Source organism: Oryx dammah, unplaced genomic scaffold (assembly GCF_014754425.2).
Source record: "Oryx dammah isolate SB20612 unplaced genomic scaffold, SCBI_Odam_1.1 HiC_scaffold_4, whole genome shotgun sequence".
NCBI classification, from domain to species: domain Eukaryota; kingdom Metazoa; phylum Chordata; class Mammalia; order Artiodactyla; family Bovidae; genus Oryx; species Oryx dammah.
In genome coordinates, this window is record NW_024070188.1 from 74745636 (window position 1) to 74773331 (window position 27696).

General features: G+C 41.4%; 1 protein-coding gene across 1 annotated transcript in view; it reads left to right on the forward strand.

The window, feature by feature from the left end:
- Positions 1 to 27696, forward strand: part of MTHFD1L (methylenetetrahydrofolate dehydrogenase (NADP+ dependent) 1 like) — a 177148-nt gene that overhangs the window by 41693 nt on the left and 107759 nt on the right. Inside the window, exons 11-17 of the mRNA XM_040238682.1 lie at positions 1899 to 2072; positions 9786 to 9922; positions 12211 to 12257; positions 16503 to 16610; positions 17446 to 17520; positions 19441 to 19543; positions 25585 to 25661. Coding sequence (XP_040094616.1) covers positions 1899 to 2072; positions 9786 to 9922; positions 12211 to 12257; positions 16503 to 16610; positions 17446 to 17520; positions 19441 to 19543; positions 25585 to 25661 — 721 coding nt within the window. The remainder of the gene's footprint in view (positions 1 to 1898; positions 2073 to 9785; positions 9923 to 12210; positions 12258 to 16502; positions 16611 to 17445; positions 17521 to 19440; positions 19544 to 25584; positions 25662 to 27696) is intronic.

Consider the following 27696-nt stretch of genomic DNA (forward strand, 5'->3'; position numbering starts at 1 on the left):
TAGGCGGTAACACCACCAGGAACTGACTCATTTTTGACTTGATAACCAGTTGCTTTTCAGAATTGACCTGTTTCCTTTGGTCACAGCCAACCACTATGATTCGATTATACCCACCAGGCTGGTGAAACCCTCCAAGTTATGTTTTCACTCCTCAAATAGACTAAACATCTTAGTTATCTGGTTCATTAATACATAAACTCCAAGGAATGTTCTTTGGCATAATCATCACTATATTGGTTCTATTTCATAAAATATTTTTTGATTACTTATTTTATTATCTCACCTTCATTTTTAGAAGTCAATGAATAAACTCTGTTCTCAGAGAGCTTAGAAAAAAATTGAGAAGAACTCGGCCAAATTGTATACCAAAGTCTTTGTACAAATCCAAATAAATCCACTTGGAGGAGAAAAGCCCTTAAATTGCTTAAGCAAATCTGACTTCTAGAGCCACTGGGGAAAGAAAGTCAGGCTGAGTAGTTTATAAATCACTCAGAAAATCAGAATGATGTCACCGTCACTCTTCAACTAGTGAAGAGAAAACCTGGGAGCTATTCCAAGAGTAGCCTATTCAATTTAGGAGGTTGTGGGAGGAGAGAGACAGAAAAAAAGGTGTAGCCAGGAGGGTAAAATGAAGTGGGACCATGGACAGTGAAGCAGGAAGGAGAACCAGAAAGGCAAATGCTAGGGGATCTGGAGGAGAGGTTCGATGTGTGTGTAGTCGCTCAGTCATTCTTGGCGACCCCATAGACTGTGGCCCACCAGGCTCCTCTGTCCATGGAATTCTTCAGGCAAAAATACTGCAGTGGGTTGCCATATCCTTCTCCAGGAGATCTTCCCCACTCAGGGATCAAACCTGGTTCTCCTGTACTGTAGGCAGATATTCTACTGTCTGAGCGACCTACCTTGCAGTCACAGAGCTCCACCCACATCCAGGCCGAGACACCCTTCCCCCTCTCCAGCTCAAGTGTGTGTTGGAAGTAGGTTTATTGTGACTTCTTGCACGAAGGTCAGGTTTCACGGGTCATAGAGGAGAACACGAGATAATATGAGGACTGAGAGTAGATTGTCTGCAGTAGCAACAGGAAAAAATAGAGCCTGCCAGGGGAGAGACTGCTGTGCTCCAGAACTGGGGCTCCAGGACCAATCAGGAGAGAGCTGCACCCTCAGACGTCAGCCCCCCAGACTAAGTCACAGACAGGTGGATTGGACAAACTCCCGATAAGAGAAGCAGCTGAGCTCAGGAGCTTTCTGAGAAGCTGAGCACATATGAGTGACAACGGGTGCCTCATTGCCCAGCGACACTCCGGAGTTCCTAAAATTTCCTGTGTCTGAAGTTGAGCTTTAGGGCACTAGTTCCATTTACCGACAGTTATGTAATTAATGAAATATTTTGAAATGCAGTTTTGGACTTGAACTAGGGAAGCGATAGGAAAAGTATGGACACAGATGAAACACACGAGCATTTCCACATATTTGAATTGCCAAGAGACACATGTGGCTAGCCCAGTAGGAAAGCATTATGCAATAAGCCCTGTATTCCTGGTTGAAGAATTCAGCGATGACCCATAGAAGACCTTGTGCTCTAATTATGGTATTATCTTTAAGGGTGGCCTTTGGGTACATTGTAATATGCCATCTCCTTTCCTATGACAGAGGTGTATCCTTATACCTGGGCAGAAGTTTAAAATTATGAGTTTTGGAGTTGTTTTTCTGTCTAAAAGGAATGTACTGTTTTCTCATGTACTTTAATTGTTAGCAGTTGCACATAATCCTATTTGGCGAAGAGGACCACAAGGCATTTGATTTAATTGTTGGCGTGGTGGGTGGATGTTTTCTACACTAGCAGCGACCACCTAAGCTGAGCAGACTCTCTTACCTCTTCTGTTCCCCCCTCCCAGTGATATCGAGATTTCGAGAGCACAGACTCCAAAAGCTGTGGAGATCCTTGCCAAGGAGATAGGATTGCTTGCAGATGAAATTGAAATCTATGGCAAAAGCAAAGCCAAAGTACGTTTGTCCTTGCTGGAAAGGTTAAAGGATCAAGCAGATGGAAAATACGTCTTGGTTGCTGGGTAAGAACTATTTTTTAAATCTCTTTTACTAAGAATTCACGTTTGTAAAACTCTGTACCCTATTTATATTGCCACACCCCTCCAATCGATCCTCTTCTCCAACTTGACATTATTTTGTCCATTTCACTTGGTACTCCTTCATTTGATGAGAGATAAGTTTTTTATTTTCAGTGCAAACCAAATGAGCCCCGTCCACCGAATGTAAAGTGTAACGAGTTCCTAATCCAGGGCTTGGCTTTCTGTTTCTCATACTGTGTTTTGATCACCCTGGTTCCGCCTTGAATTTTTCATTTTGCTTTTCATGATTAAAATCAAAGTAAGAATTGAAAGTAAAAATATTTTGAGCTGAACAGTGTGCTTTTTTGGGTTCTCCTTAGAAATAACATTGAAAAATGAACAGATACTTGTGTGAGATGTCAGACTTTTCAGTTAGTAACCTTAATATTTATGATTTTGCATTATAAAAACTCATTTCTCTTTCTTGCATTTCAGAATTAATGTTGGGTTGTTTACATTTATGTCACTCATTTCAAAAAAGGCAAATGCATAGTTTTCTTGAGAAGGAGCATTGGCTTTATTTTGCCTCTTTAAAAAAAAAATACATTCACTAGCTGAAGAACGATAGAAAACAAGGGATTTCAAATATTTATTTAATGTGACCCGAGGGAACATCAGGAGACCATATAAATTCCTTTGTTGTCTTGAAATGTCATTGCATTGACTTACTAATGATATATAGACCAAAGCTTGGGGCACAAAACCTTATTTATTAACAGGAAGAGACATTTCTGTTATAACTGGACTTGACTCATAGTTGAGTTGTTTTTTACATATCTGATCATTCATGTAAGTGCTCTCTTTTTCTGGTTATAAAAATCATGCATACTTGTGAAATTTGAAAAATACAGAAAGTTATAAACAAGAAAGTATAAACAGCTGTTCACATTTGAGACCATCTTGACGCAGATGCAGTCCGTCATAAATGCAGTCATGCTGCACACACTGTTCTGTAAGCAAGCAGATTATTAACAGTATGTTGTATACCTGTCTCCATGTGAGTCAGCGTAGAGCTATGTTATCATTTTGCATGACTGCATGACATGCTGCTGCTCACATCCAGGTTCTTCAGTGTGCTGGGGGATGAGACTGGGAGTGGTGGTAATGGTGGTAAAAATACCTGGCATGAGGGTGGGTTCCATTTTACAATCTTCCCAGCATTGAGAAGCATAGCTGTGGCTCAGCCACTGATAATACAGCACGTTTCTAATTCTTCGAGTGTGTTGAGGCTGAAAAAAAGGTCTGAAAATATCATAGAGATGTCCCATAATTTATTTAACCAGTTCTCTATTGATGGGGTCTTAAATTGTTTCCCATTTTTGGCCATTATAAACAGTGCTGAAATTAACAACCATGAGCATACATCTTTGTACTTTGATCCAATGATGTTCTTAGGAAAAAAATCCCTAGAGATAAACTCAATCTTTCATTCCTGCAAATAGAGATAAAAGTACAAATAAAGCAGGATAGCATCGTTAGTATCACCTCTTTAATGGTAGAGTGATTTCTTTATTTTCTTCCTCCGCCTCCTTCACCCTCCAACTCCTTGTCCTCTTCTAAGTCTTCTTTGCTTGTTGTTTTCTTAAGGGGATGGAGGGCTAGAGTCATTCAGTGACTGTGTTTTTTTAGGGATTCATACCTTGCTGCAGCTCCTCCATTTTGTGGCTTAAACCTCTCTCAGGCGTCCAGACTCATGACGGCTAGATTCCCAGTCCTAGTGGGATCCTCTCCAACCTAGGAACCCCAACCCTGATGTCCCCATAGCTGAGCTTCAGGAAACCTCTTCAAGAGCAGCTGTTGGCCCCATTGGAGGCACCCTCTGGAGCAGATCTGTGGAAGGAGCCAGCTGACTCGGGGGTGGGGGGGGACTCCTGGGTCCAAGATTTTGGAGTAAATATCTAGTCGTCGTTGCTTTTCTGGAAGTGTGCTTGATAAGATTTTGTTTACAGTGAATACATTAACTCTTAGACATGAAAAGTGAAAGTCGCACAGTCGTGTTCAACTCTTTGAGATCCCATGTACTGTAGCCTCTTCCATGGAATTCTCCAGGCAAGAATGCTGGAGTGGGTTGCCATTTCCTTCCCCAGGGGATCTTCCCAACTCAGGGATCAAACTCGGGTCTCCTGCATTGCCAGCAGATTCTTTACCAACTGAGCCACTAGGGAAGCCCTATTAGACATGAAGAACTTCCAAAACAAATTGAGCATCTTATCCTCATACTTGTCATCCCTTCTCCCAGGCTTTAAGTGCTCTCGGTAGGCAAGTTTGCTGGGGTTTTCACCATGCTTAAGAGAGGAGGGATTAAGAAAACTCAGGAGGATGCAGTCTCCGTTTATGAAGGAGGAATCAGGCAGCCATTTTCCACACGGAGTGGCTCTGTTTTGAGCTTGTCGGTATTGGAAATGAAAGCACAAGTCTAGACAAGACCCAGCCCTTCACTGGGAACACAGAATTGATATTTCTGAAACAAAGCCTCTGATGATATCATTATCAGATTCCTAACTTGAAGTCATACCATCAAGGCCTGGCCTCCAGCCACATGCCGGAGAGTGCCCACCAGCCTGGCCGTCTAGGATTGTCTCTGCATGTTGGCCCATACCTAGTAGAGTGTTGTTCCATGCTGGCCCTGCTGGCTTTTTTGTGTCACTGAGCTGAAGAAGACTGGCTGCTATGTTGTACATGGAAGTGAAAATTAAACCTGAATTCTCAAGTAGAGATTTAACCCCAAGAGATCAACAGTTCTTTTTCTGAAACAGTGATATAAATTCCCTTAAAGACCCATGAAGGAACCAAAATCCAAATTGTATTCCTTTCACCTGCATTGAAAAAGAAGCCATGAGTGTAGGACTTTGAGATGTATATATGCATCTTTCACAGTGTTTGATGGTTTTTAGAAAATAAATACCTCACTACATTCTATAAGACAGGAAGGAATAAAACTCCCCTCATCAACTCAACAAGGGATACCTTAAGTGTGTAAACTGCCTTTGTTATCTAACCTTTTAATAGCTTCATGCTAGAAATCAGTTTAAAACAGCAAGACAGTAATTTTATTTGTAGTCTAAAATGAAAACTTCATTTGAAATAAAATCATCTTTAATTTTGGTCAGGTCAGTGATGGAAAAGTAACATTATCAAGCCATTATACACATGGTTGCAGCTTCTTTAGAAATATAAATTACCCATCCATTAAATGGAGAATGTTTTTCCTTTTCCTGAAAGGTATTTTTTTAATCTGAAAATTACTTTGTTCCATTGACCAAAAATTTAGCATAAAGAAAAGTTAAAAGGAGAAGACAATCTCTCATTACTCAGTATTCAAAATTTTTCTATTTTCTTCCAGAATTTTATCTCTGCTTGTATCCTTTTTTACACATTGAAATCATGTCATAAATACTGTCTTGTGTCCTGCTTTTATCCCTGAATACTGTAAGTCTTTTCTCATGCTTTAGAAAAATTCAAATACCCAAGTAATTTTTCAATAGATCTAAATAACAAATATTTGTTATTGTACATTTGAATTCATGTGCAAATGTGATTTAAATATATCAACAGTGGGATTAAAATATAAAACCGTGGGATTAAAAAAATCTTCTACTATTAATAACCCAAATGCAAAACAGATTAATTCGTTTTTAAAAGCTATCCTTCAAACTGTAGTATTTCTTATTCCATCAGAATCATCTGTATTTCATCAGCTACACTTCGCATGGTATTTACACCTACGCATCACTTTATTTGCTCTGCCTGACAAAATGAAAAGTATTGGGAATTGTTCAGGGAAAAATGCCAAAAGAATCTTAGGGGCTCTTGAGTTTTACATATTTTCCCAGTTACACTAATGAAAAGGAATTTGTTTGAGAACTTGACTCAGAGTGCAGCTGCAGGGCATTGAAAGTGTATGGGTCTCCATCCATCCTTCACTGATTTCCATACAGAAGTTTTTAGAATTTCTCTGAATCGCGTGGACTGAGCATCAAATCTGTGAATACGCTGAATTTCACATTAAAGAAAACTTTTTACATCACTATTTTTTCCTCTAGAGTGCTAAATAGCTGATTTGATTTTATTTATCTTTTAATGCTTCAAACAATTTTGGTCAGTGTAAAAATAACTCGGTTGACTTTTCTAAAGTTTCAGTTTTCTGCTTTGGGTAAGTATTCAAAGATCTGTGAGTTTTTCTTCTGTTCTCATGGCTTGGAGAGCAGAACAAAATATTTAGAAGCAACCAGGGACTTTGAACTGTTGGCCTCAGTCAAGTGTGATGGGAAGCACAACCAAGTGAACCATGGTTAGCCATTTTTATCATTAGGTTTAAAAAGGTTTTAAAAAAACCTTCCAAATCCTGCAGATGCCTGGGATGAGCAATATGTATTCAAATCCTCTTTAAGCAAAGATCTTTGGAGTTCACGGTTCAACCCATGGCTAATGGCAATAATACTGTCCAACAGGATTCTAGATCTCAAGAAACGGATCAATTTTATGACTTTTTTCTGCATAAGCAATCTCTTTGACCTTTGAGTAAACGGTAAGCTTCTTTTAGTATGAATCCAAAATGTCACAAGGACTTTCCGGGTAAGTCAGTGGTAAAAAGACTCTGCCTGCCAAGCAGAAGGCGCAGTTTGATTCCTGGGTCAGGAAGATTCCCCTTGAGAAGGAAACGGCAACCCACTCTAGTATTCTTGCCTGGGACATCACATGGACAAAGGAACCTGGTGGACTACGTACGGTCCATTGGATCTCAGATTCGGACATGACTTAGCAACTAAACACCACCACCACCACATTGTCACAGAGTACTTGAGTTCATTGTTTACCGTAGTTGACAATGAACAGTCTGTCTTAGGAAAGGTGTCATTTCTTTTCCTAATGTGTTTTGCTCATCTGTGCTTGGACGCGTGAGAGAAATGCAATAGAAATAGTCCTTCACTTCAGCACACTTGTAGTAATAATGCCCTCAGAAAAGTTAGAGAATAAGCACAAAATGATTCCTGTGGGAGGGAGCAGGTGAATCTCCTTGGAGGAGAAGAGAAAGATAATGAAGCAAACCAACAGTTCTCTCTCCATAAAGTTCTTACAGAAAAGGACATTCGCTTAACATGGCGCTTGTTCTTTCCTAAGTCAATCGAATCATTGGGAACCTGAGCTAAAGAGCGTGAGACAACAATTAAGCCAAATTTTGATGCCAAATGTAGGAATGAGGCAAAATAAAATTTTTATTGAAACCCTCTTTTGATTGCTCCCCATAAATACTTCCTACTTTCTGGTTTTCCTGAATTGTATTAGTTGGCAGAACACAAAGCAGTCCTGTGTTTCTAATTAAGAGTTGGATGGTTAGCTGAAACTTTTGGGAGGTCATCTCTGGGCGTGTCTGCTTTTGGCTCTCTCCAGCAGCGATGTGAGTTATCCTTGGGGATGAAAATATAATCCTTCATGTGACATATTTAAGTCAAGCCTGTATTCAAGTAAAGCCTGTATTCCTTTGCAGGCCATCAAGGCCACTGGAGTACTTAACCCACCCTACGTGTGACCTGCATTTTCTTGAAGATCATGACCCCTGTGGCTTTTGGCTGGAGCTCTGCTTCTCCGAGCAGCATTCCAGTGGGCTCACAAGCTATGTTGTCGCTAAATCGAGCGACTGATTATCACTGAACCACATTTGAGGATGCAGCCGCTTCCTTGGTTCCCCTGTCCCGCCTGTGTCTCCTGTCAAGGCTTCCCTATCATTCTTAATTTCCTTTTGCTCTTTTCTTCTAACTGTTCCCTTAGAGACAGTGTTCTTAACAATTCTGCCTTTATCCCTTCTGTGCTTTGTTCACTGAGTGGTCATCCCCATTCCCATGCTTTATATGACTCATTGTAAATAACAACTTCCATCCATAGAGATAACCTAGTGAAATCAGACCATTTGCCTGGATTTAATTTCCTGGTTTATTAATCCGTGTGGCCTTGAGCAGGTTGCTTAAAATTGCTGTGCCTCAGTGTTCTCATTTATCAAATGAAGATAAAAATTAGCCCAGTAAATATAAAGCACAGGACCTAGGATATGAATTACCCCAAACTGACTCTCACTTTTATCTGACTACTGCTTATTCATTTGTCAGGTCTCAGATATCACTTCCTCCAGGAAGTCTTCCTTGATGTCCCAAATCTAATTAGATCATCCTTCCATGTACTCTCAAAACAGTCTTATTGCCATTTCCCCTGTCTCAGCATTTCTCAAATTCATTGTAATTGCTGGTTTAGCTCTTCATATCTCCCATCGGCTATGGAGCTTCCTGCTAGCTCAGACAGTAAAGAATCTGCCTGCGATGCAGGAGAACCAGGTTTGATCCCTGGGCTGGGGAAAATCCTCTGGAGAAGGGGATGGCAACACTCGAGTATTCCTGCCTGGAGAGTCCCACAGACAGCGGAGTCTAGTGGGCTACAGTTTGTGGGTTCACAAAGAGTCAGACATGACTGAGCAACTAACGCTGCACTACCACTATCTCCCATTGGCTATAAGCTCTGCGAGCTCAGCAGTGGATCCAACATGGTTATCATTGTGTCCCCAGGGTCTAATAACCTGGACTTAGTGCTACTCAAGATATATTTGCTGAAAGAGTGATTGTATACCCGTGGTAGTCTGAGATGGTTTCGTTGCTTCTTTGTGATCACAACCCCGCATTTTGTGGGTCAGAAAACTCTGTCGTCAGTTTTGTTGTGGTTGACTGTCCTAGACAGTTTGGCTCATACCCTCTAACTCATAGAAGACTAAACTGTAAGCCCAAAGAAGTTTTTTAAAAACTTGTAGCACTGATTAGTATATGCTAAGGAACAATTTCATGGGTCTTTTCTTGGAAATGTAACACTCGCCTGTCCTGTTTCTTATATGGTGAAGTTGTGAACATGTGATATTTGGCTTTTTAGGGTGTGTGCTCAACGATGAGCCCCCCAGAGCAGAGATGACTGCCTTAGTGTGTTTAGGGGCTGTGGACTTACTCCTTCTAAATGTTTGAGGGGTTGTTGTTTGGAAGAGGAGTAGGCTAAGTGTGTCTGTAGGAATCCTAACATCTCTGCTTTAGGACAAAGAACTTGTCTAATCATAAACGTCACCAGGAAATGAATGGGCCACCCTGGAGGTAATGAGCCTCCAGCCTGGTTTGTGTTCAAACATGGCTAGAAAAGCCACGGACACTGATGGCAAGAAGGAGACAGATGAGTGGGGACATTAGAATCCCATCTAATGGACAAGTCTGGCTACACCTCACCATGTATGGACCATTGACTTAGGCTTGGTGCCCACATAACACCCTCAGTAAATGGCCCTGGAAGAACAAATGCCAAATTATCCATCAACAAGAAATGACATCAGCTTAATTATTAAATCGCTTTGATAGATAAGTTTATGCCATTTCCTGAAGTTGATAATGTTATTGGCACTACTACTAAATAACTTTTCTTAATTGGCTCTTCGTACAATGTATCTGTATCTTGACTTTTAAGTGGGTTTTGTGATGTAAATGAACCACAAAGGTCCAAGGAAGTTGAGTGATTGAGGGATTTTGGTGTGGCCTTGTCTCTGCTGGTCTCCTTCGATTTGGTTCTTGTACCATAGATTGATTTTGTATAGATTGTCTAGAAAACATTAAAGTTACTGTTCTTTCCCCAAATCAGGATCACACCCACCCCTCTTGGAGAAGGAAAAAGTACAGTTACAATTGGGCTTGTACAGGCATTGACTGCACACCTGAATGTCAACTCCTTTGCCTGCCTCAGGCAGCCTTCTCAAGGACCGACTTTCGGAGTTAAAGGTAATTTATTTAACAGCTAGTATATACATTGGAAAAGATCCTGATACTGGGAAAGATTGAGGGGAGAAGGAGGAGGGGACAGAGGATGAGCTGGTTGGATGGCATCATTGATTGAGTGGTCATGAGTTAGAGCAAACTCTGGGAGACATCGAAGGACAGGGAAGCCTGGCATGCCACAGTCCATGGGGTCACAGAGTCAGACACCGAGCAACTGAACAGCAACAAGAATAAATACTTTTCAGAGCAAAAGTCGTCACCAGCAAATGTGGAACTGGTACATTTCGTCCCCACAAGCACGCCCCACTCCCCAACGCAACTCCCTGCACTCAGTAAGTGGAGGTCTCCTGGACTTGGTCCCCCCACCAAGACAGCTGCAGGAGGAGGTCTGAGTGGAGCTCCCCAGGAAACCCACCCCTTCGCTCACTCAGACAGTAGTCCATCCAGCTTTTGCTCAGGATTCCAGCCTTGAGCAGAAGCCCTCCATTTCAGCAGTTCCTTCTCTGCTGAGTGGTTTTAAAGTGCTGCCATCCGTACTGGTGTTTTATCATCCCCGCCAAGGTAAAAGGTCTTTCCATCGAAACAGTTAGAGACCCCTAGGTCAGCCCCCAAGCCTCATCTCATCAGAGCTGCCATGTGGGGCTGCAGGAGCTCTGGAAGCTGACTGTGGCCTGGGGCATGAGATGAAATTCCTCTGTGGCTGCGGCTGTGCTGAGATCTGGCTCCTACATGTTCACTCATCTTTTTTCATCGATTTATCATGAGTCATTCTTCAGCTCACTGTGTAACAGCTTTCATTGCCGCAATTCTGGTTCTCAGTACTTGTGGGGTTTAGCAATATTATATTTATATTCCTGTTACAAATATTAATAACTCCTAACTTTAAGAACTCTTAGAATGTCATATATTATGTAGTGCAGCGAACACTAGACTTGGACAAGAAGGCTGGGGTTTTATTTGTGGCTATCTTCCTTACTGCGGTGTGACCTTTAGCCAGTCATAACCTCTCCGAGCCACAGTTGTAAAAGGCATATAGTACTAGGCTTACCAATTTGTTGTGAGGACCAAATAGTATATAAAAATAGGGTAAACTGTGAAATAATAATGGATGCAGAAGGTATTGTTTTAGGAAAGAGAAGTCTTTTTAATGTGGTAACTTTACTATTTTGAGGGATAAGCACTATGATAAATCGTATATACTATTAACTAAAATAAACTGATAGAGTCTATAATATGTAAATCTGTTTATCAGCTAGATTTTATTTAGGAAACATTTTTTGGTACTTAAATTCATGAGCATTTTATTTTAAAATTGTTAAAAAATTCTTCTTGGAGTGCAGTTGCTTGATAATGCTGTGCTAGTTTCTACTGTACAGCAAAATGAATCAGCCGTATATTGACGTATATCCCCTCCCTGCTGGACTTCTTTCCAATCAGATCGCCACAGTGCATTGGGTAGAGTTCCCTGAGCTGTACAGAATGTTCTCAGTTAGAAACTAACATCTATTTTCTACATGGCATCAATAGTGCATGTGTGTCAATGCCAATCCCCCAATTCATCCCACCCCCCGCCTTTCCCCCCTTGGTATCCATACATTTGTTCTCTATGTCTGTGTTTCTGCTTTGCAAATAGGATTGTCTATACCACATGTGCATTTTAGATAAAGCATAGCCGCATCTAATAATTAATGAAATAATCCCATTTTGGGGCAACAACATTTGCTATATTATGCTTGTGTGTGCTGTATGCTTAGTCGCTCAGTGGTGTCCGACTCTTTGTGACCCCATGGACTATAGGCCACCAGGCTCCTGTGCATGGGATTCTCCAGGCAAGAATACTGGAGTGGGTTGCCATGCCCTGGGATCTTCCCAGCCCAGAGTTCGAACCCTCATCTCCTACATTGCAGGCACATTCTTTACTGTTTGAGCCACCACCATGGGAAGCCCCTGGATACTGGAGTGGGTAGCCCATCCCTTCTCCAGGGGATCTTCCTGACTCAGGAATTGAACCGGGGTCTCCTGCATTGCAGGTGAATTCTTTACTAGCTCAACTACCAGGGAAGCCCGTATTATGCTTACCCTCTTCTAAACGAAGGGACCAAAGTCCTTCAGTTACAGAGTGGGACATAGGGTGAACATTCCCCCTTTCTGTCCTCCTTTGCCATACCAGTAATGTTTCTCACTGTTGGGAATAGATCCCTCCCTGTTGGGTTTGGAGAACTGTTTCCCTGGGGCTCCTGTGTAGCTGTACTTGGCAACTCATCTCAAATGCTACCTGCTCTGTTGTTTAGGAGGAGCCGCAGGTGGTGGATATGCCCAGGTCATCCCTATGGAGGAGGTAAGATTTCAAAGAGATATGTGTCTTATGTCACTGTTTTTCCCTCCTGGAACCTTATAGACCCATAGTACTTTATCCTCCAACCCAAAGTCATAAAGGCTTTGAAAACCAGAAATGTTTGCATGACTCATTTGGGAGCAAAACCTGACATTTACTGTTAGGAGCTTCTTGTGGATTTTGTCTGTGCTGCTTGTTGTAAATATTCATATATTTTTCTGCAGAAATACTGTTTTTGATTAACGGATGCTGACTGGGACCTTGCTTGGAATGCTTTATAAATAGATTATGTACATCACACTACCTTTCTGCATTCCAAAAAATTCTGAGTCCCAAAACCTACCTCAGGGTTCTGGGTGAGAGGATGCAGAGCTATATCTCCATCTGTTATTTTGCTGAATTCAGGAAGGCTAGACTCTTCACCTCTGTGGATTGAGACTGCAAAATCAAATCCAGCCAGCCGTCTATATCCCCAGGTTCCACATCCATGGTTTTTAACAGTTGCAGCTTGAAAATAGGAAAAAAAAAAATTTTGTCCAGAAATTCCAAAAAGCAAAACTTAAATTTAATGCACTCTGGCAGCTATTTCCATAACATTTACTTGGTATTGGGTATTTATGATAAATAGTCTCCTGATGATTTAGATTATAATGGAGGATGTGTGTATGTTTGTATACAAATATACCCTACTGGACATAAGGGACTTTGAGGGTCTGGTTTTTGGTATCTGTGGGAGTCCTGAAACCAATTTCCCATGGAGGGAAGACCATAGTTCCAAGGAAGAATGGTCCAAAAGCAGCAATGGTGTCAATTGTTTTCTCCAAGATCACTTTCTTACACCCTGCATAAAACTCTTGCTGGTCCCCTGGATCTAACCCATGACCAGGTCCCATCAGTTCCACTCTTCACATCACCCTCTTGGGTCAGGTCCTAAGAAGCCTTCCTGAACCCGTGTCTGAGCAGCTTACTTTCCTGCTGTGTTTGTCTCAACAGGGACTCCACTGTCTGTCCAGCACGGCATAGCCTGTCCCCGTGTGCCTATGTTCCCCAGCCACCCGCCGTCTCAGCTTCCCACACACCACACTCTCTCTCTCCACCCTGTTAAGCTCCTTGGATTCCTGCTCTCTGGTCTCTTGGTTCCAAGTCCGGAAGGTTTTTCCCTTCCTTTCCTGCCCTCCCTGCCCAGCTCACACATCCAGCTTCTATTCCATCCCTCCGACACATCTCTTCCTTCTCCACGTTTACCTCCCTGTGGTCCCCTGGCCATGGGGAGTTGGAGCCCACAGGCCTCAGCACTTAGCAGCATGCCCAGCACTAAGGAGTATTTGTTGTTTTTGCTGAAGGACAAAAACCTGTCTGTCTGTGCTTGGTCACTGAGTTGTGTCCAGCTCTTTGTAACCCCATGGACTGTAGTCTACCAGGCTCCTCTGTCCATGGGGTTTCCCAGGCAAAAATACCAAAGGGGGTTGCCATTTCTTCCTCCAGGGATCTTCCCAACCCAGGGGTCAAACTCATATCTCCTTCATCTCCTACATGGGCAGATGGTTTCTTTGCCACTGAACCACTTGGAAAGCCTTTTGTTGAAGGAATAGTTGTTTGTTTGTTTGTTTTAACCCATGGAGACGTCAGCGCCATGGAAACTGGAGGGAAATTTTGGCTGGTCTTTAAATGTCGGGGGTGGGAATGAGAACGAACAGGCCGAGGTTTTGCAGAGAAGAGCCCAGGGCCCCACATCTGCAGGGGCATGAGTAATATTCACAAGCCGGGCATCCTCAGAGCTGGGGCCAGGTTGGGGGTGCAGCGTAAGGAATGTGGCCTGGGGAGCAACTGAGGATTTTGCTGTCGAGGATGGAAATAGCCTTTTCTCTGTCATGTGCCTGTGCCAATGGAGGTGTAAGATAGTTAGGGCTATGTTATGATAGCTGAGTGGGTGAAACACGGGTAGTTTGTTCTTGAATTCAAGGACCTCCAGTGTCTTCTCTGTCTATCCATCCTCAGCTCTGAGCAGAGTGCCTGCTAGAGTACCTGTATTACTTGTTCAGAAATTAATTTCTTTTTAAAAAAGCTACTTGTATGTGTTTTCAAATGATTGCTTCTTTACAAAAGTGAAAATCTGGAAGGAACTTAAATAAAAAATTTTATTATATATGCATGACGATCCAGCCCCTGTGAACAGTAGCCATACACAAACAAGATGATTACACAATGTTTTTTTCTTTGCTTCTTTATTTTTTAAATTATGAAAATATGATAGTACATTTACAGGAGACTTAGAAAATATTACAAACTTGGAACAAAGTTACATATAGTTCTACAATATAGTACAATTATTTTTTAAGTAGATAAATTAAGGTTTTTAGTTGGAATTTTAATATCAAACTCTCAAAAATTAATAGAATGAATATACAGAGAAGTAGAAGGATATACTAGACCTGAAAAGCTATAAACCAGTTCAATGTAATTAAGATTTATACAATTTTCACACAACAGTAGGATACAAATTTTATTTAAGTTCCATAGACTGTAAACTAGGAGTTACTGGAACATATCCAGGGACATAACAGCAGGTGCAAAAATTTCATGGTGTGAAGGTATTGAAATCATTCAAAGGTTCTCTTATCAACATAAAGAGATACTGTGTTGTAAAAAAAAAAAAATCAGGGAATTAACATGTGATGCAGTATTATTAACTAAAGTACAGATTTTGTTCAAATTTCACAAAATTTAATGCTGATGTCCATTATTTATTTTCATACCTCATTCAAGATTCCAGATCATATTTAATTGCATTGAGCAGCTATCAGTTCAGTTCAGTTCAGTCACTCAGTCGTGTCCTCTTTGCGACCCCATGAGTCACAGCATGCCAGGCCTCCCTGTCCATCAGACTCAAGTCCATCGAGTCAGTGATGCCATCCAGCCATCTCATCCTCTGTCGTCCCCTTCTCCTCCTGCCCCCAATCCCTCCCAGCATCAGAGTCTTTTCCAATGAGTCAACTCTTCACATGAGGTGGCCAAAGTACTAGAGTTTCAGCTTTAGCATCGTTCCTTCCAAAGAAATCCCAGGGCTGATCTCCTTCAGAATGGACTGGTTGGATCTCCTTGCAGTCCAAGGGACTCTCAGGAGTCTTCTCCAACACCACAGTTCAAAAGTATCAATTCTTTGGTGCTCAGCTTTCTTCACAGTCCAACTCTTACATCCATACATGACCACTGGAAAAACCATAGCCTTGACTAGACGGACCTTTGTTGGCAAAGTAATATCTCTGCTTTTGAATATGCTGTCTAGGTTGGTCATAACTTTCCTTCCAAGGAGTAAGCGTCTTTTAATTTCATGGCTGCAATCACCATCTGCAGTGATTTTGGAGCCCCCAAAAATAGCTGCATGCAACAAATTTTGATAATTTTCTTTTCATTTTTCTACTATGACAAATATTTTCCAATTTTCCTTGTTATGGCTTCTTAGATACACCCATTATTTAATAGTGGACATTTAATTTCCAAATACATGGGATTTTAAAAGTGTCTTTGATATCAATTTCTCATTTTGATACTAATTTCTCATTTAAAAGCTTTGTTCTCTTCTATCACCCCCTGTATTTTTTCAGTCTTCTGACTTTATTGAAGGTTTCAATGGCTAAGTCAAAAATCTCTCTTCGTAAATGTCACATTACACTTGAAAATATGTGGGTTGTTTTCAAATATCTTTTGATATTGATCTCTACAATATGTTTTTAAAGAAAGAAGTTAACAAATTACCAATATGCTGATTCTACATGTAATCATGTGTGCGCCTAAGATTAGAAGAAAAATAACAGAAATACGAAGTTACGATGGTGATACATTTTTTTCTATTTCTTTGGCTGTCTCATTTTGTATTTTTCTGTTTCTACTGTGTGTTTTATTCCCTGCCATACTACCAAGTACATTTGATATGATACTATTTTCCTAATTATAAAACAGTACATAAAAGTACGTGAAAAAAGAAAACGAAAATAAGGAAACCAATCATTAACTCCACCAGAACTGTTTCCCTCTTAACCTGAAAAAGGAAGGATTTCCAATAGAAAGTCTGTTCTTCGCTGTCAAGTGGAAAATCCCCACATTGGTTTTTCTGCTTTAGGCTTTGTAAAACATACCTAACCATTGTAGGGGTGTGTAATTAGCATATTATTTTGTTTATTCAGAAAGCCCTTCAATACTGCAGATGGTAGTTGGAAGCAAGTTAGATGTTTTCATTTCATTTTCTAGTTCAACCTTCACCTTACTGGGGACATCCACGCCATTACCGCTGCCAATAATTTGCTGGCTGCCGCTATCGACGCAAGGATTTTGCATGAAAACACTCAAACAGATAAGGTGAGACAGGCCCCTTATTGGCCATTTTGGGCATCTTACCCTGGGAGTTCCGGATTAAGGCGTTCATGGAAAAACTTTTGGAGTCTCCAAATTGTCTGAAATCCTATTCAAAATTTTGTAAATTAGATATGTGTCCATCCTTCTCAAGGAGAGATTCTACTTCAGTCAGATTCTCAAATGAGTTTCTGACCACTGCCAAGTTAATGGGAGAATTCTACTAGTTATACTTTTTAAGCCAAATTCTCTTCGTTTTGCCCACAGGTATAATCTCTGGTCTGTACTAAGGGAATTGGATTCTTTTTAAGATTCCCATGTTAGAGGCAGCTAGTCTCAATGCCCTGTTAAACATGTCAGACCTCCTTTTTGGATTAGGGTGTACAGTCTGAGATGTAGCTCACACAGGGGACACAGTACCAGATGCTAATTCCTTATAGATGCTAGTTCCTCATAGACATAGGATGTGGATAAAAGTGGGAATTTTTGGCATATTTCTCAAAAGTCCTGATCCTTCAATTAAACCCACTCCCTAGTGAGTTCTTGAAGTTGAAGGCAGCTATAGAGATAAATTTTAATTTGATAGTTAAAAGGCTGTAGATCAAGAAATATTTTCATGCAAGCTCTTTACAATGTGCATTATTTCAGATCTAGTTTAGATTTAGTAAAATGACAAAACTTAAGTCTAAATTGTTTACATAAGCCAAGAATTTTAATAGGGTCTCTAATCCAAACATTTTGGTTATAAATGTAATGAACTTTGTCATATTCTGTAAATTGTCCACATTCATGATTGGCCCTTAAACTTTGAGTGAGTTTTGTTTTTGTTTTGTGTTTTTAGGCCCTGTATAATCGACTGGTTCCTTCAGTGAATGGTGTTCAAGGATTTTCAAAAATTCAACTTGCTCGGCTGAAAGTAAGTTTCCAGTGAATGGTTCTTTAACAAAAAAATACCCTGGAGACAAATAAAAAAATTGAAACCAGAAATCTTGAACTTGATTTGAGTTTTGGTTTTCAGATATCTTTATATATATATAACTCTTAAAAAGGCAGAACAGTGTAGCAGAGATTGCATGGAGCTAGATGCCTGAGGCCTGGATCCTGCACCAAAAAGCTGGTGAACAAATTAGTTCTCGCTTGTAGATGTCAGCTTCTTCATCTATAAAATGAGAGGACCACTTTGGTGAGAACTCTTGTCAACCAACAAATGAGGATGGCCAAGAGTCTTTTCCATAACATGTTTTAACTTTCTAGGGAAGCTTTAGAAAATTCATCTATTTCAGTTTTTATTGCAGCAAGATACTAAGATTGTATTTGTGGATGTGCTCTTAATTCTTATCCATTTTGCCATTTTCTACTTGCTTCTATTTGCTACTTAACATTCTACGAATCACATGGATTTTCCCCTTGCTTTTTTTCAGAAATGAAAAAATAACTTTAATTTACAACCATTAATTGGTGGAATTGGTTTAAAAAACTTATCCCCTAGCTTCTTACTAAACCAAGTTCAATTTCTTGAGAATACACAATATACTATCCTCAGCAACTCTAACATTTATATAGTTTCTGTTTCCTACATTCTTTTCTTATACTTTGTGGTTGTCTAATCGCTAAGTCGTGTCAGACTGTTTGCAAACCCATAGACTGTAGCCCACCAGGCTGCTCTGTCCAGTGGGATTTCCCAGGCAAGAATACTTGAGTGAGTTTTCATTTGCTTCTCCAGGGGATCTTCCTGACCCAGGGATCAAACCTGCATCTCTGTATTGGCAGGCACATTCTTAGCACTGAGCCACCAGGGCAGCCCTAAGAAAGGCTTATCACAATAAATAATAGAAAGACAGGCAGTCTTAGACTGTGTCCCTTAAGCAGAAGTCAAAATGTTCTTCAGCCCGGAACCAGTCTACTCAGGTTCTTATCCTTCTGGTTAGAGATTAAATTCCGCAGTCAGGACTAAGCTCCCAGTATTTCTTCTTAACTTAACCAGGGTGGCTGGCATGTGGCAGACTCTTATATACCATCAAAAAGCACTTTCTTAAAATGTTTCCTTTGTAGAAAGAAATGCATTTAAAGTTTTCTAATGGAAATAGAAATGACTTGAAAACATAGACATAAAACTTATATTTTGGGGATTTGTACCAGAAAAGAAGAGTTAATGGACTCAAGCATCAATTGGATGGACAGTTTACGCCCCTTCTGAGCACAGCATGAGGTGACCACATAACCTGAGGTCACGACAGGCAACGCGACACTTGTTCTTTGTATATTGTCACCTGCACTGTCACCTCTTAAGAGTTTGAGCAATCTCCAGAAGATGGTGCAGGACAGGGAAGCCTGGTGTGCTGCAGTCCACGGGGTCACAAAGACTAGGACACAACTGAGCGACTAAACAACAATAACAATTACAAATATCCGTGTCTTCCATTTAGGGTGTGTTTGGATTCCGACATTTATTTATGAGTTGGCCTAACCTGCAATTTACTGGCTTCCATGGTAGCTCAGAGGTTAAAGCGTCTGCCTACAATGTGGGAGACTCGGGTTCGATCCCTGGGTTGGGACGATCCCCTGGAGAAGGAAATGGCAACCCACTCCAGTATTCTTGCCTGGAGAATCCCATGGAGAGAGGAGCCTGGTAGGCTACAGTCCACGGGGTCCCAAAGATTTGGACATGACTGAGCAACTTCACTTTCACTTTCAACCTGCAATTTACTTGAAGTTCAGCTTAGTTTTTAAAAAGGTTGTCCTAGTTATGGAGGAAGTAAAAGTAGAGACAATTTGATTACATCTTGCTCTCTCTCCCTTCTAAAACCCATCGCATTTTGTTCTTCTTAACTACTAGAGACTGGGAATAAATAAGACTGATCCGAGTGCACTGACGGAAGAGGAAATGAGGAAATTTGCCCGTCTTGACATCGACCCCTCCACCATCACGTGGCAGAGAGGTGGGTGCTGGTGGCCTGATGGGGAAGGTGACACGTTCTTCAGCGGGTGCCCCTCAGTAGATTTCACAAATGCACGATTGTATTTCTTCCACTGTCTTCCCAGCTTGCATTGCACAATCGCTCCATTAACTCAATCACTGTTGTTTTACCAGCCTTTCTCATCCTCGCCTCCTAGTTGGGAGAAATATCTGTGCCCTTAGCTCATCCCAATCACCCCGCCTCTACCAGATTTCCCAGGAAAAGTACTTTCTTCCTGTCTCTTCTCTGGGCTCTTGTCTTCTGTTAGTGGGAGGACTGTGGCTCCCACTGCCTCTTGACCAGGCACCCTAATTTTAATTTCTTCCTTTCTCTTCCCTTACCAACCAGGTCTGAGCCTCTCAGAAATTTCTGTTTTCAGTGAAGAATATTTTTCTCTGAGTATAATGCTTCCAGCCACTGATGAGAATCCTCTCTAACACTTGAAATGCGGCATGAAGGGACTTCCGGCCCTAGCCTCCCTGTTTCCCTCTTTGCTGTGACATCCCCTCTCCACTGCCACCCTGCAGTCTGCAAGGGTGGGATGTGGGTGGGGTGGGCAGGAAGGCACCGAATGTGGAGTCAGGAGCCTTGAGGGGATGTCTCCCCCTCCACTAACTTAACTGCGTGACCCTGAGCAAAGCACATGCCTGTTCTGGCCAATGGAAATGGAGTTGATAATATATATTTCCAGGCATGTGGTACACAGCACTTGATAAAACCTATAGAAGAATCAGATAGTGTGTATTCCTGATCCTTCCTTTGTTGTTCTTCTCAGAGCTCCCCTCTTACCAACTTTCTCCATTTCTAACACACTTTTTTTTTTTTTAAGTTTATATTGTAATTGAGCCACCCTGGTGGCTCGGAGGGTAAAGCGTCTGCCTGCAACGCAGGAGACCTGGGATCGATCCTTGGGTAGGGAAGATCCCCTGGACAGAAGAGCCTGGTGGGCTACAGTCCATGGGGTTGCAGAGTCGGACACGACTGAGCGACTTCACTTTCACTTTTTCACTTTCACTTTAATTGAAGGATAATTGCTTTATAGAATTTTGTTATTTTCTGTCAAACTTTAACATGCATCAGACATAGATATACATATCTCCTCTCCTTTTTGAACCTCCCTTCCATCTCCCCCATCCCACCCCTCTAGGGTGATACAGAGCCCCTGTTTCAGTTTCCAAAGACATACAGCAGGAGAGGGTGAGATGTATGGAGAGAGTAACATGGAAACTTATATTACTTATGTAAAATAGATAGCCAGCAGGAATTTGCTGTATATTTTCTTTTTAATTATGAGTAGATGCCTGATTTATTGCAGTTACCTTTTAATAGATTTTCTTACTTCCATTTCCAACCCCCGCCCCCGCCCCCACCTCTGCCCCACAACTTGGTGATTTGATAGTAGAGGGTGAGATGTCCCATCACCGCCTTTCTGAGATCCTCCATCCTGGGTGGTTGGTGCTCCACCCCACGGCCTGGCCTTCAGGAAGTCTGCCCTGTGGCCACCCCCATACGCACCTTTGCTTCCTGTTTGCCTCTTCCCTCTGCCCCGCCCTCCGCTGGCCCATCCCACCCCATCTCCCATCTTGCCTTCCCAGACACAGCTCAGGACCACCCCACCTGCATGAAACTCAACTCCCAGGAATCCATTCAACCTGTTCACCACAAATTTAGTGAGATGGAAAAACAAAGACCAGAGAACCCATCTTGTCTCTGTCATTTATGAGCCGTGTAACTCTGGACAAGAGAATTACTCGCTTTCCTCATCTGTAAATGAGTCATAATAGCACCCTTTCCCTTGGGCGGCTCTAGTGGGACATGAGAGTACTTTCCAAACCCTGAAGCACGATCCAGATGGTCATTATAGTAATAGCTGTATGAGGTACTTTTTCTGTGTGTCTGTGTCTCCCAATTCCTAACAGAGAGTAAAATCTCTTCAGAAACTTCTAAATGTTTTTTTAAATTACCAAAGTAGTAACATTATACAGATTTTAGTACTGTCTAAAAAAATCAGAAACGTCTTACTGTGCAAATAAAACTACTATTCATAATTTTTCTGTGCACCTACGTTTTGTGTATAATTAGAATGGCAACCCACTCCAGTGTTCTTGCCTGGAGAATCCCAGGGACGAGGGAGCCTGGTGGGCTGCCGTCTCTGGGGTCGCACAGAGTCTGACACGACTGAGGCAACTTAGCAGAAGCAGCAGCAGAGCTATAGAATTTGTATCCTACTAGTTTCATTTATATCATAATAAGATATCATTTATATCATGTTCTATTTTGTTAGTGACTGTTTGGTCATTTTAAATGGTTCCAGAAGTCTTCTGTGAATGAACTACAACCTCCTTAAACATGTATCTATTACTGAACAGATCAACATCATTTTTATTTTATTTATTTATCTTTTTGGCTGTTCCGTGGGGCATACAGGATCTTAGTTCCCCAACCAGGGTTTGAACCCACACCCCCTGCAGTGGAACTGCACAGCCTTAACCACTGGAGTGCCAAGGAAGTCCCACCATCATCATTTTTAATTCCTGGTATGAATATGTTTAGCATTTTATTGGGAATCTACTGGAAGGATTATTTATTCCAACACCGTTGTATTCAAAAGGCATAGTCAACTTTTTCAAGGTATTTGAGAACTCGTTTTATTCCTTAAAACATATTTGGAGTGTACTTACAAACGAAAAATTATGCAGGTGGAAATCAGTGTATTTGAAACCTAGCATAGGGATATGCCTTAAAAGAAATCTTACACAAGGGACAGTCTTCCACATCTGCGTTGTGGTTACAGCAGAGGCAGCCATCAAACAGGGCTGTGTTCTTGTTCTCTCTCTGAGAAGCATGAAAACACTGACGTGTACTGTGGTTGTGAACCATTTTTCATGGAAATGACGTTAAAAGATTAGTCCTGATAAATGTTAGAATTGCATCCTTGTTCAGGGCACTAAAGTCACAAAAACATCATTGCCACCTGGGTCCGAGGAGTTCAGAATGACATTTGACAGCTAGTTTGGCACTTCCTCCCATGAATTAATATATAAGAAAAAGGACTCTTCCATCATGTAGGTTGAGGTCATTTAATAGTTGGACTTACAGCTTAAAAGAGTATAACCTTTATGATGAGATTAGATGCCTTTATAATTTGATAACTAGAAAGGAGACATTCAGGGACCACGTGGGCCTAAGAACCTCCTCTCACACCATATGGATGTTGCACATTTAGTGGTCACTTCTTTCCTTTCATCCTGTGTAAGAAATGTGACTCCTGGTGGTTTTATCCTATGCTTCCTATCAGAAGCTTGAAGGCCTCCTAATGCCTGGTGACAGGGAGGAACTGGGAGCTGATAGATTATTACAGAAACACATGATGTAAGCAGAAGAGACAGTGGACATTGGGTCATTTTATTGTTCCCTGGGATGTGAATCCCTGCCTTTCTGAGCATTGGGTCCTCCAGGGGTTCAGGGGCTTTTAAACAAAGGAACCAAAGCCTCGATCTCCAGGAAACTGATATCCAGTTACTGGTTCCCAGCACTGCCCTGCAGCTTTGCAGGGAATCAGTACCGTTCTTCTGCTGAATCCAAAATAATGGGCCCGCCCCTGATGTCCTACCTTGTTCCACCCAGTGCCTGAACCATAGCTGGTTGTTGATGACCCTCAGGACACAGCAGTGTAGTCCTAAAGGGACCATCTAGGGCAGAGTGAAAAGACAGATCTCTTCTCTCTGCAGGAGCTCTTCACCTTCTCCATACCCACCTGCACTCTCCATCTCTCCCTTTGGCCAGCAAGTGCCTTCCATCAGAGAATGATGTCTTGTTCGTCTTTGTATCCCTGTACAGATGGCACAGGATCTGTCACAATGACCCTCAGTAAAAATCTCTGAAATGAATAAATATGTTTCTCACTCTATCTTTAGCTCTATCACTTAGAGTCAAGGAATTCGGTATTACTAGTGTTACTTTCTGCTTTCCAGATGGCTCAGTAGTAAAGAACGCACCTGCCAAGCAGGAGATACGGGTTCAGTCCCTGGTTTGGGAAGATCTCTTGAAGAAGGAAATGGCAACCCACTCTAGTATTCTTGTCTAGGAAATCCCATGGACAGAGGAGCCTGGTGGGCTATAGCCCATGGCGTTACAAAAAGAGTCGGACTCACTTGACTTAGTGACTGAACAACAAAGCGTTACTATCTAGTATGCGTCTTTCTTGTGTATCAGAATTTAATCTTCACATTTCTTGTCTTATGTATCACTGTCATTTCACTTGGGTCTTTCCACGGACATCAAAAGCTTGATGGACCGTGAGATGTCCTGCTCTACTAGGGCCATGCCAAACACACAGGGGGTTCTCATTCCCACTGATTATAGCTGATCTTGTTAACTTGTTTTTTTTTTTTTCTTTTCTTTTCTTGGGTTATTTGTGTTCTCTTTGCTAAATAAATCCAGCTGAATTTCCAATAAAAAAGATCACGTTGTGTATGCTTCACATGAGAGTAGGAAATCCTTTTACTTTATATGATTCTGCACCATTGGTCTTGGGAATAAGTGCTAGCTAGTGGTGATATGGAGAGGCATTCCTTTCTGAGTATAGGGCTCTGTGCCTTAAAGTCGTAGAGAGATCTCCTTGTGCTTGGTGAGTGTTGCTTGGATGTCTGTATGGGTCTGTGGTAATGAGTGTGTATGTATGAATGTGTGAGAGAGAGGAGGATTGTACATAGAGAAAGAGCCGACACGTAACAAGTCAGGGAACAATGGAGGCAGACGAGGTGAGCAGGTCGGCTCGTGCTTTGTGTATGAAAGGAAACGTTCGCGTTGTTTATCCCACAGATGATATTAGTCCCCAGATATGCGATTCCCATCACCATTTTTGTCAGCACCGTATTAAACATTTAGTAAGTTGGATCTAGGTTGTCAGTATGGGCCGCCTGCTGTTTGATGCCATATGAATTATTAGTAAAGTCTGTGTCCTTCTGTCTTTGATTCCTGGCATTGTACATTTGGTTTTCACAAAACAAAGTGTGAACCAGTGCCATTCAGACAAGCCAGTGAAAAGTGTAAAGAGAATTGATACCTACTCTCACCATCATTGACTTCTCCCCCTAAATTCTACTTTATTTATTTTAGAGGTTGTTTTTTTTTTTTTCTGGTGGTAAAATATAAAATTATCATTTTAATTACTCATAAGTGTGGTATTCATGGCATTAAGTGTACAATATATAGTTATACCAACAACACTAACTATACCCAAAATCTTTTTATCATCCTCAACAAAAACTCATTTCCTAAATAGTAACTCCCCACCTCCCTTCAGCCCCTGTTCATCACCATTCTGTTCTGTCTCTATAAACAATTTGCCTGTTCTAAGAGACCCGTACAAGTGGAATCATACTGTATCTGGTTTATTTCATTTTGCATGTATTTTCCCTGTTCATCCATGTTGTAGCATGAGGTATCAAATATTCACTTATTTTATGGCTGTGTGGTGTTCCATTGTCCATCTGTACCGCATGGTATGAGTGGATAAAACTGGATCAAATGGTTTAATGGATAAAATTGGTTTATTCATTCATCTGTCAGTGTACACTTCTTGGCTGTTGTGAATAAATGCTGCTATGATCATGGGTGTGTAATACTTGCTTCCAGTTTTATTGGAAGTGGTGGGTCATATGGTCATGTAGTGTTTACCATTAGAGGGACTTAACTGTCTTCTTCTTGGGCCTCATGCTTCATTGTGGAAAAAGAAAAGGACACTGCTTCAGAAATGCTTTCCCTTACTGCCTGGTAAAAATGGCATGCCACCCTGGCCCTGCCCCAACACAGGTTCTCCTTTTCCCTCCTTTATTTCCTTAAGCTGGGAGACCGCTAGTTTCTTTGAGCCCTTTCTGTATCCTCCCACAGTATCATCTGCTCAAGAAGTCAAACCATGTTTCTTGCTCTCCACTGCCTCCCCAGCATCCAGAACCACTCCAGATACACACTGGACAGCCAGTTCCTACTTGTTGATCCTCTGTTCTCTTCTCTTTCAGTTGTGGATACCAATGACCGATTTCTACGGAAAATAACCATTGGGCAGGCGAGCACAGAGAAGGGCTGTTCCCGGCAGGTAAGGTAGCACTTTGTCTAGGGACGGCTCTGCTCTTGCGTTTTCCCTGCCCCGGAGCTGGTTCTCTGCATTTCTCTTCTCATTCCTGCACCTGCAGGGGCCAGTGGGTCCCCTCACACGTTTCTAGTCCCTCAGCAAGACTGGGAAAGGATCAGGAGGTGGAAGCTCTTGAATATTATCTTACCACCCTTTTCCTGTGTGATTTTAGTTGTATTTCTGCTAGAAGCTATTCAGGGTGTCCCTTGAATATACTTTCTAACATGTTTTATTGTCAGCCTACCCAGTTAGTTGCATAACAACTGAAAAATGAAAGTCTCAGACGTATTATTCATGTTTCATAAACCAAAGAACAAACACCCAGTTATTTGGCTTAATAGCCTGAGAAGTTGTTAAGAATAATGTCCTATTATCCAAACCCATAAAATGGGGAAGATAAATTACAATGCTCATCCTCATTTTAATAGGACTCTGGTGTGAAGCAACGGTGCTTAGGGAATATAAATTCATTCCATGATTTTTCATCCAGGCACAGCAGGCCTCTAAATTATTATTTTTTGTAGCAAACTTTATACCTTAAGATAGCTTTAGATTCATGGCTTTTGCATTAAGTTGCACATTTTCTGTGCTTATTTTTGTACTGTATCTTGGCACTAGAGAGACGCAGGATAAACAATGGCTGTGATCTGATGCTCACTTGGTGCCTTGTATTGGTAAACCCGTTACATGCATGATGAGCACATTTAGTTTGTAAGTGTAGTTTGCAGATGAGAAAAGTTGGCATATTGTATTAGGTAACTTGCCCACGGCTGTATTTTATATTGCTTTATGCATACATATTTTTAAACTATAAAGGATTATATTTAAGAACTTTAACTGATTTTTTTAACCTTGAAACATATTTTTATGTCAATAAAAGTAGATCTAGATCATCCTTTTTTAATGGCTATATAACATCACATTTTGTAGATGTACCATAATTAGATTCAACCAGTTCACTGTTAGTGTAACTTGGGGTGTTGGGCTAAAATAAATAAGCTGTAATATACATGTACATGTATGTTACAGCTTATTTATTTTATCCCAACATAAAATACATGACCCCTTCATGGATCATGGTGAAGGGACTTGCGTAACAATGAAACTATGAGCCATGCCATGCAGGGCCACCCAAAATGGATAGGTCATAGTGAAGAGTTCTGATAAAACGTGGTCCCTTGGAGAGGATTCTTGCCATGAGAACCTCATAAACAGTACGAAGAAAACAAAGAGATATGACACTGGAAGATGAGCCCCACAGGTTGAAAGGTGTCCAGTATGCTACTAGAGAAGAGCAGAGGGCAATTACAAATAGCTCCTGAAAGAATGAAGTGGCTGGGCCAAAGTGGAAACAACACTCAGTTGTGGATGTGTCTGGTGGTGAAAGTAAAGCCTGGTGTTGTAAAGAACAATACTGTATAGGCACCTGGAATGTTAGGTCCATGAATCAAGGTAAATTGAAAGTGGTCAAGCAGGAGGTGTCAAGAGTGAACATTGACATCTTAGGAATCAGTTAACTAAAATGGACAGGAACGGGTGAATTTAATTAAGATGACCGTTATATCTACTACTGTTGTGTCATCTCTTGTACAACATAATATCATTAAGGCCAGGATCTTGAGGATGTTGTTTGACAGCCCCTTGTTTTGTAGGTTACTTCGTGTATTGTACTTACTGCACTTCTTACATTAAGATCAGATCTACTGTTAGTAAGTACTAAGGGTATATTCCCTGGAAGGAATGATTCTGAAGCTGACGCTCCAGTACTTTGGCCACCTGATGTGAAGAGTTGACTCATTGGAAAAGACCTTGATTTTGGCTAGAGGAGAAGGGGGCGACAGGATGAGATGTTTAGATAGCATCACTGAGTCAATGGACTTGAATCTGAGCAAACTCCGGGAGACGGTGAGGGACGGGAAGCCTGCTGGGTTGCAATCCACGGAGTCACAAAGAGTCAGACGTGACTTAGTGACTGAACAACAACATACACACATTTTTG